The sequence below is a fragment of the Galeopterus variegatus genome, unplaced genomic scaffold (genome assembly GCF_000696425.1).
Source record: "Galeopterus variegatus unplaced genomic scaffold, G_variegatus-3.0.2 Scaffold4351, whole genome shotgun sequence".
Lineage (NCBI taxonomy): Eukaryota > Metazoa > Chordata > Mammalia > Dermoptera > Cynocephalidae > Galeopterus > Galeopterus variegatus.
Genome location: NW_007730462.1, coordinates 46,899 through 62,050, shown reverse-complemented (window position 1 = coordinate 62,050; position 15,152 = coordinate 46,899). Strand labels below are relative to the sequence as shown.

Here is a 15,152-nt window from a genome sequence, read left to right as displayed (position 1 = left end):
TTTAAAAAAAAAAAAAAAAAAAAAAAACAATGCTTATTGTGGGGAGTTTAAAAAGATAAAACCAAAACATTCCACTATGATCGTATGAAAAAATGGGCAAAAAGTCTTTGGAGTTAAAATAATCATGGACCCTAATATTTGGGGGGAAAGGGTAAAGACATCGAATAATTTCAGATTTTATGTTTGTTAGAATTTTTTTTTTTTTTTTTAAAGATGACCGGTAAGGGGATCTTAACCCTTGACTTGGTGTTGTCAGCACCACGCTCACCCAGTGACCAACCAGCCATCCCTATATGGGATCCGAACCCGTGGCCTTGGTGTTATCAGCACCACACTCTCCCGAGTGAGCCACGGGCCGGCCCTGTATACAGTTTTTAATAGACAATAATATAAACTAATCAAACAAGATTTAACTCAATCTGAAATAAACAAATCTGCCAAGTACCTAGGTACTTTGAGAAGAAAAGTAAATAAAACAACAAAGACGTTCAGAAGAAATAACTTGACGACTTTAAAGACTCATTTAACAGTTAAACTTTCAGATATAAGAGCTTTTATAAATTGTTTTTCCCTTTTGTCATAGCTGACCACATGAAACCACCAAGTTTTTTTTTTTAAATCATACACATGAGCATGGGAAATTACAACTTTTGTCTTTCCAAATGGTCTTGAGATTTTAATCTGTTTGTAAAATTTGTGTCTGAAAATCTAATGTGTTCTCTTTTTATATAACAAGGTCAATATGAAAACACAGAAGTACCTACCTTTACTGGAAACTTCAACTGGTTGTATACTTCTGAAACAAGGAGATTGTGGCTAAGCGTCTTTCTCATCTTCATAATTCGAACAATTGCAGCATCAATTTGATATTGTCTGTCTTGAAATACTCTTTCTGTAGTGCTTGCTTGTTCCTCAACCTAACGGAAAAGTTTTAAACTTGAGAACTGTACCTGAAGTGAAACTTGATTACTTACACAAACTGTACATTTTAGGGACATGATACTGTTATTGCTTTAAATGTACTGAATTCTCTAAATGGGCCCTTATAAATACAGATGACAGAAAAACAAACAAAAACTTATAAACATAATTCCTTTCTGTTCCGATTATATTGCCCTGTACCAATGAAGTAACATTGATACTAGCAAATAGAAAAACACCATCTTTAAATTACTTTTCTAGGAGTAGAGATGTTTGACATGTAATTTACCATTTTCTTTTACTCTGTTCTTGGTATCTCCTAAAGGTGCACATCAGTTACAACGGGATGTTGACAAGATTTCTGTATGACAATAGCTTATCTATAAGACTGACTCTGATCTCTGACTCAAAGCATGGTACTGACTAGCTAAGCAAAACAGTTATTAGAATCTAACTCTTTGAAAATTAATTTTATTTTGCAATATATAAATCAGAAATGTATACCATTAGTGCTCACATTCCTTAAAGACTTAAAAAAATTTTGGTGTTTAGGAGTCTATTTACCAAATCTTGTTAATCTTTAGTAACTAAACCAAAATAAATAGTTTGGGCTTTTTACAGCAGTTTCTTTCTGGCACAGCATAAGTATCTTAAAAGTAAGGACACGGTAATCGTTTAAGGGATTATCGTGCCTTTGATGTGTATGTGAAAAAGACAAGAACTTGTTTGAAGATACTGACCCCTATCGCACATTAAAACTTTTTCTCAAGTATTGCATTAAACCTTGTTGGAATTGGAACCAACCAGTTCCAGGATGCTGCAGTTGGTTTCCTTAATAAAAGTTTCTTACACATTCAAATGACAGGGCTAGCTGGTTAACTCTATTGGTTAGAGTATGGAGTTATAACACCAAGATCAAGGGTTCAGATCCCCATACTGGCCAGGTACCAAAAAACAAAATTCAAATAACAAAACAAACATTCACCTTACTGCTAATCAAAGAAGAACTAACTAAATCATTCAGATTTTTCACCAAGCCAGCAAGTTTTAAAAAAGAAAATGTAATCTTTAGTGCTTGTGAGGGCACAGTAAGACAGGTACTCATATGCTGCTGGAGAGAATATGCACTGGTCCAGCCTTTCTGGAACACAATATGGCATTATGTACTAAGATTCTTAAAATGATCACGCCCTTTGACCACAAAAATCTACTTCCATGAATTTATCATAAGGGAAGAATCAGAGAGATTAAGATTTAGGTACAAAGATGTTTCTTGAAGTTTTATTATAATACCAAGAAGTCATGAATTTAATTGCCCAACAATGAACAATGGTTGAATAAATTATAATAGCTATGTAAAAGAATATTGTGCAGCCACTTGTCATTTCCGAAAATATTTAATGGCATGGAAAAATTCTATAGATATTTTTTAATATCTATATAATATAATTCTATTAATATTCTATTGAATATTAACTGGAAAAAAGCAGGATATAAAACTATGTTGAATATCAACCCAATCATGTGCACTCCCCATAAAAAAACCCAAAATCAAATACTGAAATACATTTAGCTGGATATAGATAGGCACAGAGCACGTTAATGGTAGTACCACTACCATTATGGGTATAAAATCTTCTTTATAAATTATTATAAACACATATAATTACTGTGCATTCTTAGGACTAGGAGAAAGCAATAGAAATACCGTTTCTTTCATCTGGATTTGATTGATCTTTATCCTGAAAAGTTTGTGTTTGAAATCATCATTACAAATGAACTTGTCACCGTCTTCGATATCTTTGCCCTTTGGATTTTTTGCCAGAACTCTAGCTTTGCCACAGGCTAATGACTGCAGAGTTCTCCTTAATTCTCCATCCTCTGAAGAAGAAACAGCAGTTTAGTTATTTGTTACTAGCCCATCAGCACGAACAGCTACACAACCTCAATCATCAGCATGAACAGCTAGCTACATTCAACCTCAATCTAGCTTCCACCCCATCCCTCTATTAAAACTGTTTCTTTTTTCCCCAAGGTTCTGACTTCCTCTTTGTCCTATCCAATGGCTTTTTTCCTAGTCATCTTCTTTTTTTTTTGGTGTCCGGCAACAGATCGCAACCCTCAGTGTCGCGCCCGTACCGGACCGGGACCGGCAACGGGATCGCAAACCTTGGTGCTGCGCCTGCACCTCGCTCAGCCAGTGAGCGGGAACCGGTCTGTATGTGGGATCCGAACCCTCAGCGGGAGCACCGCCACGCTCCCAAGCGGTGCACTGTAGCAGTGCGCCACCGGGCCAGCCCTTCCTAGTCATCTTCTAAAGGTGTCAATTATCATTCCATGTGGATAACTACCAAATCTTTTGAAATGACATTTCACTTCTCTCCAGTACCACGTTTAAAGGATACTTCCAGCTGACTGTCTTACTATCAACTCTAGCAGGTCCAAAATTTTACTCATCATCTTCCCCAAAAAACTGTGTTCTTGTCTCAATTGTTAGTGGTGAGAAACCCTGGAATCATCATCTTTAACTTTTCTGCCTCCTTCACTTTCCCTGTATCTAGTAGTTGCTTCCTTAGAGGTGCCCCTTCTTCATTATCACTGGCCTCATTCTAGGTTAAGCCCCTTATCACTTTATGCTGAATGATCCCAATAGCTTCTGGACTGGAATCTCATCATCCTCCAAGTTGCCCTATATACTGACTCCAGGCAAGTTGTCCAAATAAGTTACTTCCATTACATCACAAATTTGAGACCCTACAATGTAGGTTTCATTTGTTAGGTTTCTATCAGGATCTCCACGATCAGGACCTACCCATCTCACCTAATTTTGTAGCTCACTGTTCTATGCTCCAATTAAGCTCTTCATGATTCCTGCCCACACTGTACCCATTCCTACCTCCCAGCCTTTTCTCACAGTATTTCCCCTTGCTGCATATGCCTTCTCCCTGACCAAAACCTGAAGGCCCAGATTAAATTCCACTTTCTTCTTGAGGGCTTTCCCAGTCGTGTCAGTCCACAGTGATCTCTTGCTATGCTGAACTCCTAACACACTTCTAGTGAGCACCACAGACCAGTATTTACTGGCTCTGAAATGATCTCGAGTGTCATTTCCCCCTTTCCCATGGTTATATTAAAAGTACTAAGGAGAGGGATTATTCCTTTGTATCCCCCAGAGCTCTTAACATAGTGGTGTGCACACAGCGGACACTTAATAACGCTTGCTAATCGACTGATTCAACACAAACCTATTCCGGTAGCCTGCTTGATCTCTTCTAAACTGAATTCCTCTCCCTCATTAAACATTAGCAGCACCAGTGTTTGAAAGAGAGAGACCTGGAGTTCTTTTTTACCCTGTCGGAGAAATAGCAGTGTTTAGCCGTCATTTTTTTAAAAACGTGAAAAATTAATCAAATAATCTCTTATAGGAAAAACATTTTTCAATTAGTGGATTTAGAAACACAGATTAACATTATCCAGAAAAGCCACTTGAGGTGGTAATACAGTATGTTCACTGTAGGGTTTAGGTGTGATCCTACCTAAAATAGCAAGAAGGATTAGTTGACCTTTTAACAGGTCTTTTTTAAGCCTTATAATTAAAATAGAAAAACAAAGAAACAAAAATTAATATCTCAGCCCTATGTGTCATTACAGATATTCATCACAAGCTGCAAGAAATCACTATTTCAAATGCATTTTCTACTTGTTTGATTCAGATTAGTCATGAAAAGCTGCAGGAGTTTTTTGAAATTAGATATGGGCACTGTTCCCCTTAACTCCCACTCTATTCTCTAGCTCCCAGCAACAGGAAGATTTCTGTCAAGAAGTACCAGTGTGAATTCTGCATCCACAGGTGGGGAAAGAATGGAGGAAAGGGGTTATTGGTATTGGTTTTGCAGAAGGGCCAAATCAATTATGAAAAACACCGCAATCTTAAAATATATACATAGTTGTGACAAGCTATTGCTATTGTCATGCAGATAATCTAGGATACATTTATAAAACAACAGCTTAAACCTTCATGTTCAGAGGAATAACCTCAATGTTAAAGAAGAAGAAAATGACTACATTTTGGGAATATCCACTTACCTCTTTAAATTCTGCTTTTAGCACACAGTGTCCTAGAGTTGACTGCCACTGAAGTTTTCTGCCACTATGTTTACCTAGGTAAAATGTCTTGAAAATCTCCTGAAGTTTTACCATCTAAAATAAATAAAATAAGGCTTTATTTAAGCCCTGTACCCAACACCACATTTACCAATCATTACATTTACCTCATGTGTTATAACTTCTACAAGTTTTTTGTTTGTTTTTTGCAGCTAGCTGGTACACAGGGATTGAACCCTGGACCTTAGTGTTATCAGCACCACACACTAACCAACTGAGCCTACTGGCCAGCCCAATTTCTAAAAGGCTTAAATACTATCCAGTAGGCCCACCAATCACTTTGAAGTAAAGTAATGATTTCCCAATCACCAGATCTAATGGCATTTACTAGGCTTTATACTCTTTGATCTCTCTGCACCATTTAATCATCCCCTTTTTTGAAACATTCACCTCCAGTGGCTTTTGTGCCTCCCTACGATGCTGGTTCCTTTATCTCACTGTTGCTTCTGCATTGGTTTCCTTCACAGGTTCCTCTTCCTACCACTTGCCAAATATGAGCCTTTCCTAAAGTACTACCTCTGCCCTTTTTTCTTCCTGTTCTCCATATTCTCCTTCTTAATGAGGAAGATCTACTCCCTGGGCTTCCATGATCATCTCCATGAAGGATTCTCAATATCCATCTCTCTGGCCTCAACCCCTTTTCCAGGATTTAGTCCTGAGCTACACATTTTTCCAAGAGTTAGGATGGATTTACTCAAGCACCCATCATTCAGCAATCCCACCTCCAGGTGAAATACGAGCAAGAATTTTTGATAGCTAGGCAAAGTAATGGGTATAATCTGGGGAGATGAAAGAAGAGTCAGGGAAATTGACTCTTAACCCAGAAGCTTGGCATCATTAGCTATGTGCTCAACTGGACTTGGAAATATAAGTACAAGAGTAAAATATTAAAACAGTTAGCATTTGGTATTTGTGTGTTTACTGACATAGCTTTTAAAAGGTATCCATTTTTAAACAACAAGCAAAATAGAAGAGTCATGACTTCTATGACTATAACTCAGGTCCTAAACAGTAACTCTTACCTCTGGCGGTAAATGGACTTCCATAGGCACATATGTTGGCCAGTAACCCATTGTCAGGATATTCACAGTTAATTCAATATTCCCAGGTACATTCTGATTCTGCATATACTATAAGAAGATCAACATATACACTGAGATCTTAAAATAAAAGTACATACATTTCATGTCATAATAACGACCCAATTAAGTAGTTCCCCGTTATAAAATTACATGCAAATACTGACCATCTTTAAAATAAAAATAAAAGGCAACTATTAAGAGGACTTTAAATGAAGCCTAAAAGGGCACTAGAAAAGTACATAGATAGGTTAACATTTTGCTACAATAGCATACAGGGATCACATGACCTCATTATAGGCATTCAACTTAATTTCTCACATGCAGCTGGGCTATTATAGGATCTCTTCTCCATTCTTTCCCCCAATACCACCTGCAGTCCCCACCTTTGGAGACCCCTATGTGGCTTGAAACACCTTGCAGCAACCCCCATTCCTCACCCCACCAGCCAGCCCAAGTCTCCGATTTTTCACTTGCTCCACTGCCTGTTTGCAGGGGGTGACCTGAAGTGGGGAAGGAAGAAGAGGGGGAAAGGGCAAAGTAGATAAACCCCATTCTGTAGCTACTATAGGATCCATGATCCTACTGACCCTGATCTTTCTCTTGAGTCTTTCACTTTCATTTCCTACCTTAGTAATATAAAGAAGTCACTATTAAAACCCCAAGAGAGAAAAATCTAATTTACTATCCCTATCACCTATGTTCTTAAACATTTCAAAACTACTTTCTACGTACATCTTCAAAACTATGGGTCTAGCTTTTCATTCCCACTGTCCCCAAAGGCTTTACACAACCACTTTATCCTCTCCTATCTTCCCATTGCAAGCTCTGAACATGCAAATCACGAAGTGATTAGATGTTAGGGAAACCCCTCTTCCCACTATCTAGCTACAGCTCTTCTTGTGCTGACTTCAGTTCAATACATTTTATTTCTATTTTTGCAATATTTTTGGGTGCTTATTAAAACTGACTCCTAAAGTGGGTCATATATACTTACATTTCATTGATGATTTTTTTTCTCTACTGTGAATATCATCTAATTGCTATAAAGTATTTACAACAAATACATTTCTATTTATCCTCTTCGTACAAACCAAAGCAAGGAGATAACTAAATATATTTAAGTTTGAGGAATTATGTAAGAGTTTAACTCACTTTTACCTGTTTGAATTGAATCATGATGTCTTTAGAAAGTTCCATGTCTTTAAACATTCCTTCAAGTTTGCTGGTGAAAGCAGCTCCGCATTCTATTAAAGATGTTTGCACATTTATATTTTAAAGTGGTAAAAACAAAAAGTTTAACATGTGAAACATGAAACGTAAAACTTACTTTACCATGAAATATGATCTATAACTACTCATTAGAATAAAAAGAAATCCTTACCCCAAAGTGTATGCCCCACTAATTCAGAGTAAAACTCTTTAATCCTGTAGTAACCTTATCTACTATTTAGGCATAAGATAAACGGGAAATTTTCATATAAATAATAAAAAAAAAATGCTTTATTTTTAAAAAAGCACAACAGCTCTGGATATTTACAATAGGTTGGAAACCTCATGAGCTTGCTCAATTTATGTTTTTATTATACATACATACACTGATAAACAAAAGAGGCAACTGACTGAAAGAGCAAAAATTAAGCTAACATCTTCTCTCAGAAATCAAAGGAACAGAAAGAATGACAAACATACCATGTTTAAGTTTGGACAGCATTGATTTTTCAGCATCTACAGATGCACTTTTCCCAACTAACAGGCGCTTGGCTAAATCTTTCTTATAGAAGGCCTCAAAAACATCCTTGCCTATGTTAAATAAAAAATGTTAAAAGTCATAGTATTCCCAAAAAAAAAGTTCTGAAAAAATTGCTTTAAAGTGTTAATAAGTCACATCATTACTCCAAGTTATTTTTCTTTACACATTTTATCCAAGTTCGTTAAATGTAAGAAAATTAGAGGTCCATTTTGTGCCAGATATTTCTAAAGTTCTTTAGCGTGAAGAATTAAGACTGCATTAACTGTTCTTCAGAAAAGCTTTAGTCAACTGATAGCTTTAGCACAAATATTCAAGAGATTAAAACAAGAAGCAAAAGTCAAGACTCTTAACAGTGAAAAAGTTAAAGCACAAGACAAGTAACATTCCTCAAATATCCCCAATGAATTAAATACAGGGAATAAATACAATTTTAAATTTCTTTTTTTTTTTTTTTTTGTCTTTTTCCATGTCCGGCAACGGATCGCAACCCTCAGTGTCGCCCCCGTACCGGACCAGGACCAGCAACGGGATCGCAACCCTCGGTGTTGCCCCCGCGCCTCGCTCAGCCAGTGAGCGGGAACCGGTCTGTATGTGGGATCCGAACCCTCGGCGGGAGCGCCTCCGCGCTTCCCAAGCGGCGCACTAGCGCAGTGCGCCACCGGGCCGGCCCCCAATTTTAAATTTCTTTTTTTTTTTTTTTGTCTTTTTCCATGTCCGGCAACGGATCGCAACCCTCAGTGTCGCCCCCGTACCGGACCAGGACCAGCAACGGGATCGCAACCCTCGGTGTTGCCCCCGCGCCTCGCTCAGCCAGTGAGCGGGAACCGGTCTGTATGTGGGATCCGAACCCTCGGCGGGAGCGCCTCCGCGCTTCCCAAGCGGCGCACTAGCGCAGTGCGCCACCGGGCCGGCCCCCAATTTTAAATTTCTAACTCACAAATAAATACTCCCTCTAGGTTGAATATACTTTCTAGTTTCTCTGTTGAGTGCTTTGTTTTAAAAGAAAATATTAACACCAAGGTCCAGGGTTCAATTCCTGTAACCAGCCAGTCACGAAGTTAAAAAAAAAAAAAAAAGAGTGATAAATACTTACCATAGATAAATCTAAATATAATCATAATTTTATCCAACATTTTCTCAAGTTCTTCATCTGTAGCTTCTTTGTTGCCTGCACGAAGCTTTGAATCTACATACTTGGCTAAAATAGGGAAAAAGTATGTTGTTTAATGACCATGGATATCCATGAGGTACTGGGTACTATACATACTTAAATAGGAGTAAAATATACTGAGTTTTTCAGTGCTTCAGCAATATATGTGCATTTTTTAAAGTCTCCAAAGTCAGGGAGATTAAGTGACTTGTTCAGTGCCACAGAGCTAATAAACACCAGAGCCTGAACTCAAACCCAAGTCTTCTGACTCCAGATTAAATGAATTTTCCACTATACTGATGTTTATTAAAATAAAGTATGGGTACTCCATGGGAGAGGCTACATGTAGCCCTGTGTGGGGATAATCAAAGCCACTGAAAGACATGGAACATAGTGGGCTGGCTGGACAGCTCAACTGATTAGAGTGCCACCTTTTAAGACCGAGGTCAAGGGTTCAGATCCCTGTAACGGCCAGCCGCCAAAACACAAACAAAAAAAGACATGGGGTATCTTCTGGAGTGTCCATTTTACATTGATGATAAGCGATCTTAAATATTACTATTCTATCAAAATAAACCAGATACATTACAAAGTAGAAGGCAAAATTAGCAAAATTTTTAGGGATAAATAGTAGACAGACTTTAACAAAATTTCATCCTTTTGGCATAGGACCCTAGACCTTCTCAGGGTACCCCCTCCTCTAACATTAAAGGGTACTTGGGGGGAAAAACCCAAGAAGAACTGCAGTATATACCACACCCTTACACTAAATGGGCCCAGATTATTAGGTTTATTTTCATCCTGGACTTTCTTCTTTCTCACTGGCAAATGTAATTTTGTGCTGCCCTTTCTTATAGCCCTAAGTGTGGGCCTCTAGAAATAGCACCCTGCCCCATTTCTAAATCACTGTAGACTTGGAAAACAGATAACCAAGCCTATTATTAATAAAAGTAAGCAGGGTACAATATTGTTCCTTAGAATGAAAGCACATCCTGTTTGACATGTGAGCTTTGAGATGTTCTTTAGCTTGAAGGACTTTATTCCTTATATCCACGTTCTTAAAAACACTTTTCAGACTTGATATTAAAAGCTAAGCAACCCCAAATAAATGAGGTGTTAGTATATTACAACCTTGCCAAAATGTCAGATTGAGATTTTATGAATAAAAGATGAACATTAAGTAACTGGAAAAAGGACTAGAATAATACCTATAAGTTCAGCAGGTTTATTTGGTCTTTTGTTAATGAACGTTTCAAATGCTTCTTTCATGGCGTTGATAAATTTTTCATTCTTCAGAAAACAGATATCAATTATATGGTCAACCTTATCTTTAAAATCCAGCAATTCTTGAACCATGGTTTTATCTTTTTCAGGATTAATTACAATAGTGCTGCCAAAGGCCTAAAAACAAAAATTACCACTTTTTATTGGAATTGAATTATCTACAATGAAAACAATCCCAAAATCATATTTTAAATTGGCACATGAATTTACAGATCTTAAAAAATTAAAATAAAGCTATTTTTGAGGTGAGATAAAGAAAAAATTAAGCAATAAAACATCCAGACTGATATCACTCATCTATAATCACAAAAAAATAAGGAATGACTACTAGGTATACAATATCATAATGATATTATTAGAAACTTCTGGATCTTTTCAGTATTTTGAAAGATTAGCTTTGAATTTTTTGAAAATGGCAATCTGGCTTCAGCGTAAGAATGAAGGAAAGAAATTTTGGAGTCAAAGAGAGTCCTTTCCCTGCTTTAAGTGTTGAAGCTAGAAATCATGTCAGACATCAATCAGGTTTTATTGCTGATTTGCCACAAAGCTATCATTCTCAGGTTGATTGTTCCCAAAATTCTCATTTTTAAAAAAAATTTCAAAATTCCCTTTAAAAAAAATTAGATCTATCAAGAAATGCTTGCTCATACGTGCTCTGGGTGTGTAGTTATAAGCCATGAGAGACAAAAATCACAGGTAAATTGTTAATACCTTGATGTATTCAATCCACTGCTGCAAGAGAACCTGAACTCCACCTCGAACTCTACTGAAGAGCTGATACAGTAGAGATAAATCTTGAATTCGGTTTTCATCAAGGAGGTTATTTAAACCTGAATTTTCAGACATTTTTACATTAAAATAGTAAACAAAAAAAGTGAACAAAATGTCAGGTATTTTAATAAAATTTAACTTAAAATTATTATTGTGATACTGGTCTGAACTATGACTAGTCTGTATGAGTTGTAATGTAGAGATTTCCTTTGAATTAAACCCAAATAGACAATCACCTTTCTGGGTGAAAACTAAATATAGGACTGGCTGGTTAGCTCACATGATTAGAGCACAATGTTAAGGGTTCAGATCCTAATATGCGCCAGCCACCAAAAAAACAAAAACAAAAGCAAAAGCAAAACCAAAAAAACTAAATATAGCTATTTTAGTCACTATAAAAATAAAAACTGCTGACTGCATAATGACTTGTGCCATTAGTGTGGTAGATCAGATGTATAAACCAATTTATAAGAAGTGGTTTACATAAATACATGTTATAAATGCCTCATATATGCAGTAGCCATATTATATCTGGCATTAGTGTACATAGCTATATTTCAGAGTATTGGATATAGCCTATGATATATCAAAAGCCATGCATAAATAGGTCAAATTTAAATGAGGTTCTATTGTACAAATGCTCCTCAACTTACAATGGGGTTATATCCCAGCAAACCAATCCTAATTGAAAATACCGTAATTCAAAATGCATTTAATACACCTAACCTACCGAACATCATAGCTTAGCCATGCCTACCTTAATAAACATGTTCAGAACACTTACACTAACCTACAGTTGGGCAAAATCATCTAACACAAAGCCTATTTTAAAATAAAGTGTTGAATATATCATGTAATTTATTGAACAATGTACTGAAAGTAAAAAACAGAATGGTTATATGGATACTCAAAGTTCGGTTGCTACTAAATACATATTGCCTTCGCACCATCATAAGGTCAAAATCCAAGCTGCACTATTTTAAATTGGGGACTGTATTTGATTTTCAGAATGAAATAATAGTGCTACTTCACTAAAGTTCTAAATATATCAGTTTTATTCAAAACACTGTTGAAGAGAAAGGTTAAGATTTGCCTTTTTTTTGTGGCATTATCAAAGTAAAATTCAAGGTATACTCTAAGATCACTTGGGATTACAAGTGCTTGGTTTTATAGGCTACGAACAACAACAACAAAATACCACTTAGGGCTGGCCAGTTAACTCAGTTGATTTACAGCATGGTGGATAACACCAAGGTCCAGGGTTTGATCCCTTTTTTTCCTTAGATTTTTTTTTTTTAATTTGTTTTTGGGGTTTTTTGGCAGCTGGCCGGTAACAGGGATCAAACCCTGGACCTTGGTGTTATCAACATCACAATCTAACCAACTGAGCTAACCAGCCAGCCCTTTGTTTGTAATATACTGTTTTTGGGGGGTGGGGGGTGGCTGGCTGGTACGGGGATCTGAACCCATGACCTTGGTGTTATAACACTGTGCTCTAATCAACTGAGCTAACCAACCAACCCCAAAAAACACTTTAGTGTAAAAAGGAGTGCCTTTCCTTACTGTAGTTTTACATATTAAGTCAAGAATTCCCAATTTCCACTGTTTCTTTACTGATATTGGTGGACCCCTCTCTTCTCAGTTCCTGTATCTTTCAGTTAAGGAGACTGGCACCTCCAGAAAAGTTTACTGTGATAAATAGGAGAAAAAGGTTGTGTCTATCCTCAGAAATGCGGCTGCACACTATTGAGCTTTTAAAAGGGCAATATTTAAAAATATTCCTATTTGTTTGTCACTACCATTTAAAAAGTAATCTCTTATTTTCAAATTGCCAATTACCTTTCTGAAGAATTGCTGTTAAGTGTTCACCTAGAAGTTGTTTTTCTACAGTAGCAATTAATGACTTCCTACAAGGAAAAAAAGTTTAGAATTATTGATATTTGAATTTCCTAAAAATTTAAAACCTCTCCTGGGGGAAAAAAAATCAAATCGCTCATTTTATGCTAATTTCGATATTCTTATCCTATGAATACATTTACTGGTGCTCAGAGTTACTCTACGCCTAGACAAAGGAAAGCATTGCATATTTCAGAATTTGACTTACATCCTGAAATAAATATCTCCACGGTCTTGCCATGGTTGGCTGTTTCTACGTTTCTCTGCTTTTATTAAGAAGGTAAAGTTATCTATACCACTTATAGGAACCCCTTGGTTAATAATATTTAGGAAAAGTACAGAAAGTTTCTCCTATGGACGCCTACTGATTTTTAATTGGCCTTAAGATTTTAAAGATCATCTCAGCCTCTAATACTATTTTCCAATTACATCCTAAATATACACACACAACCAGTAATCAAATCTTTGAATAAATCTAATTAACTAGGGAAAATAATAACTTGAAGTTTGCATTATGGAAACAAACTCTCAAATCCCACCTGAAAATAGTCACTAACATGTTTAGGATGCCTAAAGTGCCTTAAGTACTCTAACAACAGTTTAAGACTATTAAGCTGAGCATATAATACTTACTGGGTGGTCTGATCTAAGTAAGTAATAAGTCTGTCTGCTTCTTCTTCTAGACGTTTGTTAACATGATGAAGATATTCAGGAACCTACAAAGATAGTTTTTTTTTATTATTGTTTTCCTCCCCATAACTCATTCAGAAAATGTCAAGTCCAAAAGATCCTGGGAGCAGCCCTGTCAAATGTGACAGGGTTGAATCATATGTAAAATTATAGGTAGAGTTTATGATCCAGAATTCTGGCCTTTAAGAAGAAAGAAAAGAAAGGAGCACCTAAGTGAGAGAAGAGCATCGCAACGTTGGGAAGATAAATGCAAAGGGAAGCTTATGTTCTACAAAGTAAAGTCTACTGTAAAAGACAGTGGATTTATTAATTATGATTTTTAATACCTCTCTTTCTTGCATTAATTTTTGGCCTTCAGCTGCATAGAGCCGGTTAGTTTCTTCCAAAAATCGTTGTTCAAAAGAATCTTGATAAATCTGGGAGAGGGAACAAAGTAAAGGAGGCTCATTTATTCAATGTATATTTACTCAAAGTCCTCTATGTGAACAGCACATTGAATTGGTTTTTAAACATCAAACTAAGAATAGCAATCAGCTCTGTAGTAAGTGAAGTAGTAGTTAACTTACTTGCAAATCAGAGAGCATGCTTAAAAGGCTTCGGAGTAAACTTCTATCAATTGCTTCACCATTCCTTTCCCTCTCAATCAAGAGAAGAATGCCATCAATTGTCTTATTCTGGACTTTCTGGTCACTTATAATATGAGCCCTAAATAACTCCAATCCCATGTCCCTAAAATAAAAACATATACAATCTAAATTAACTGACAACAGTATCACTTCTGAAGAGACTTGCTTAACTTCTTACACATGTTAATTAGGGCTCCAGGCTTTGAAGCAATTGTAAAAGGATAAAATCCACACATTTAATTCTGAATAACATTATTAGATTAAAGCATAAAGGAAGTTCATTTTGTCTTTAATGAGAACTGAGGCTAAATTCCTGTCTTCCTGCATAACTAAGTTTTGTTGTATTACTTCCTCTGGTGGATTTCTTCCTTGGTCAAATCAAGAGACAAAATTAGTGCAATGACATAAAATAGTTTTCACTGTACTGGTAGTGAAAGCTTACTTGGTCATTTATCAACTGGCTTCAGTACTCAAAAATGAGTGTATTCTGATCACTGCTGTAGGCAGATGCCAGGCACATGGTGGAGGAAAGAGTTCATTAAATTGTACTATTCTATCTTCGTGTGTACACGAACTGTTCCATAATAATGTTAAGTGGGTTAACTCTTGATGACCAGCAACAAAATAATTCACACTCACAGATAATCCAAAGCAAACTTTAATCCCCTTGGCTAATAAAAAACTTCTTTCATAAATCAATATATGCTCATGAAATGTTACCTATCTTCAATATTAGCATAGTCAAAACATAATTAAAAAGTGGGCCGGCCTGTGGCTCACTCGGTAGAGTGCGGTGCTGATAACACCAAGGCCACGGG

At 36.5% G+C, this 15,152-nt stretch overlaps 1 protein-coding gene across 2 annotated transcripts in view; it reads right to left on the bottom strand.

Annotated features, from left to right (window-relative positions):
• The window catches only part of CUL4B (cullin 4B), a 31,596-nt gene that overhangs the window by 2,829 nt on the left and 13,615 nt on the right, over window positions 1-15,152 (bottom strand). The window contains exons 6-19 of one of the 2 annotated variants that reach the window (XM_008587361.1): window positions 14,275-14,437; window positions 14,035-14,124; window positions 13,652-13,734; window positions 12,962-13,029; window positions 11,063-11,181; window positions 10,276-10,468; window positions 9,011-9,115; window positions 7,857-7,967; window positions 7,320-7,411; window positions 6,108-6,215; window positions 5,008-5,121; window positions 4,167-4,272; window positions 2,630-2,802; window positions 765-917 (exon numbers count right to left, since the gene is read on the bottom strand). In XM_008587361.1, the coding sequence (XP_008585583.1) occupies window positions 765-917; window positions 2,630-2,802; window positions 4,167-4,272; window positions 5,008-5,121; window positions 6,108-6,215; window positions 7,320-7,411; window positions 7,857-7,967; window positions 9,011-9,115; window positions 10,276-10,468; window positions 11,063-11,181; window positions 12,962-13,029; window positions 13,652-13,734; window positions 14,035-14,124; window positions 14,275-14,437 (1,678 nt within the window). The remainder of the gene's footprint in view (window positions 1-764; window positions 918-2,629; window positions 2,803-4,166; window positions 4,273-5,007; window positions 5,122-6,107; window positions 6,216-7,319; window positions 7,412-7,856; window positions 7,968-9,010; window positions 9,116-10,275; window positions 10,469-11,062; window positions 11,182-12,961; window positions 13,030-13,651; window positions 13,735-14,034; window positions 14,125-14,274; window positions 14,438-15,152) is intronic. The other variant, XM_008587362.1, reaches the window with a different exon arrangement.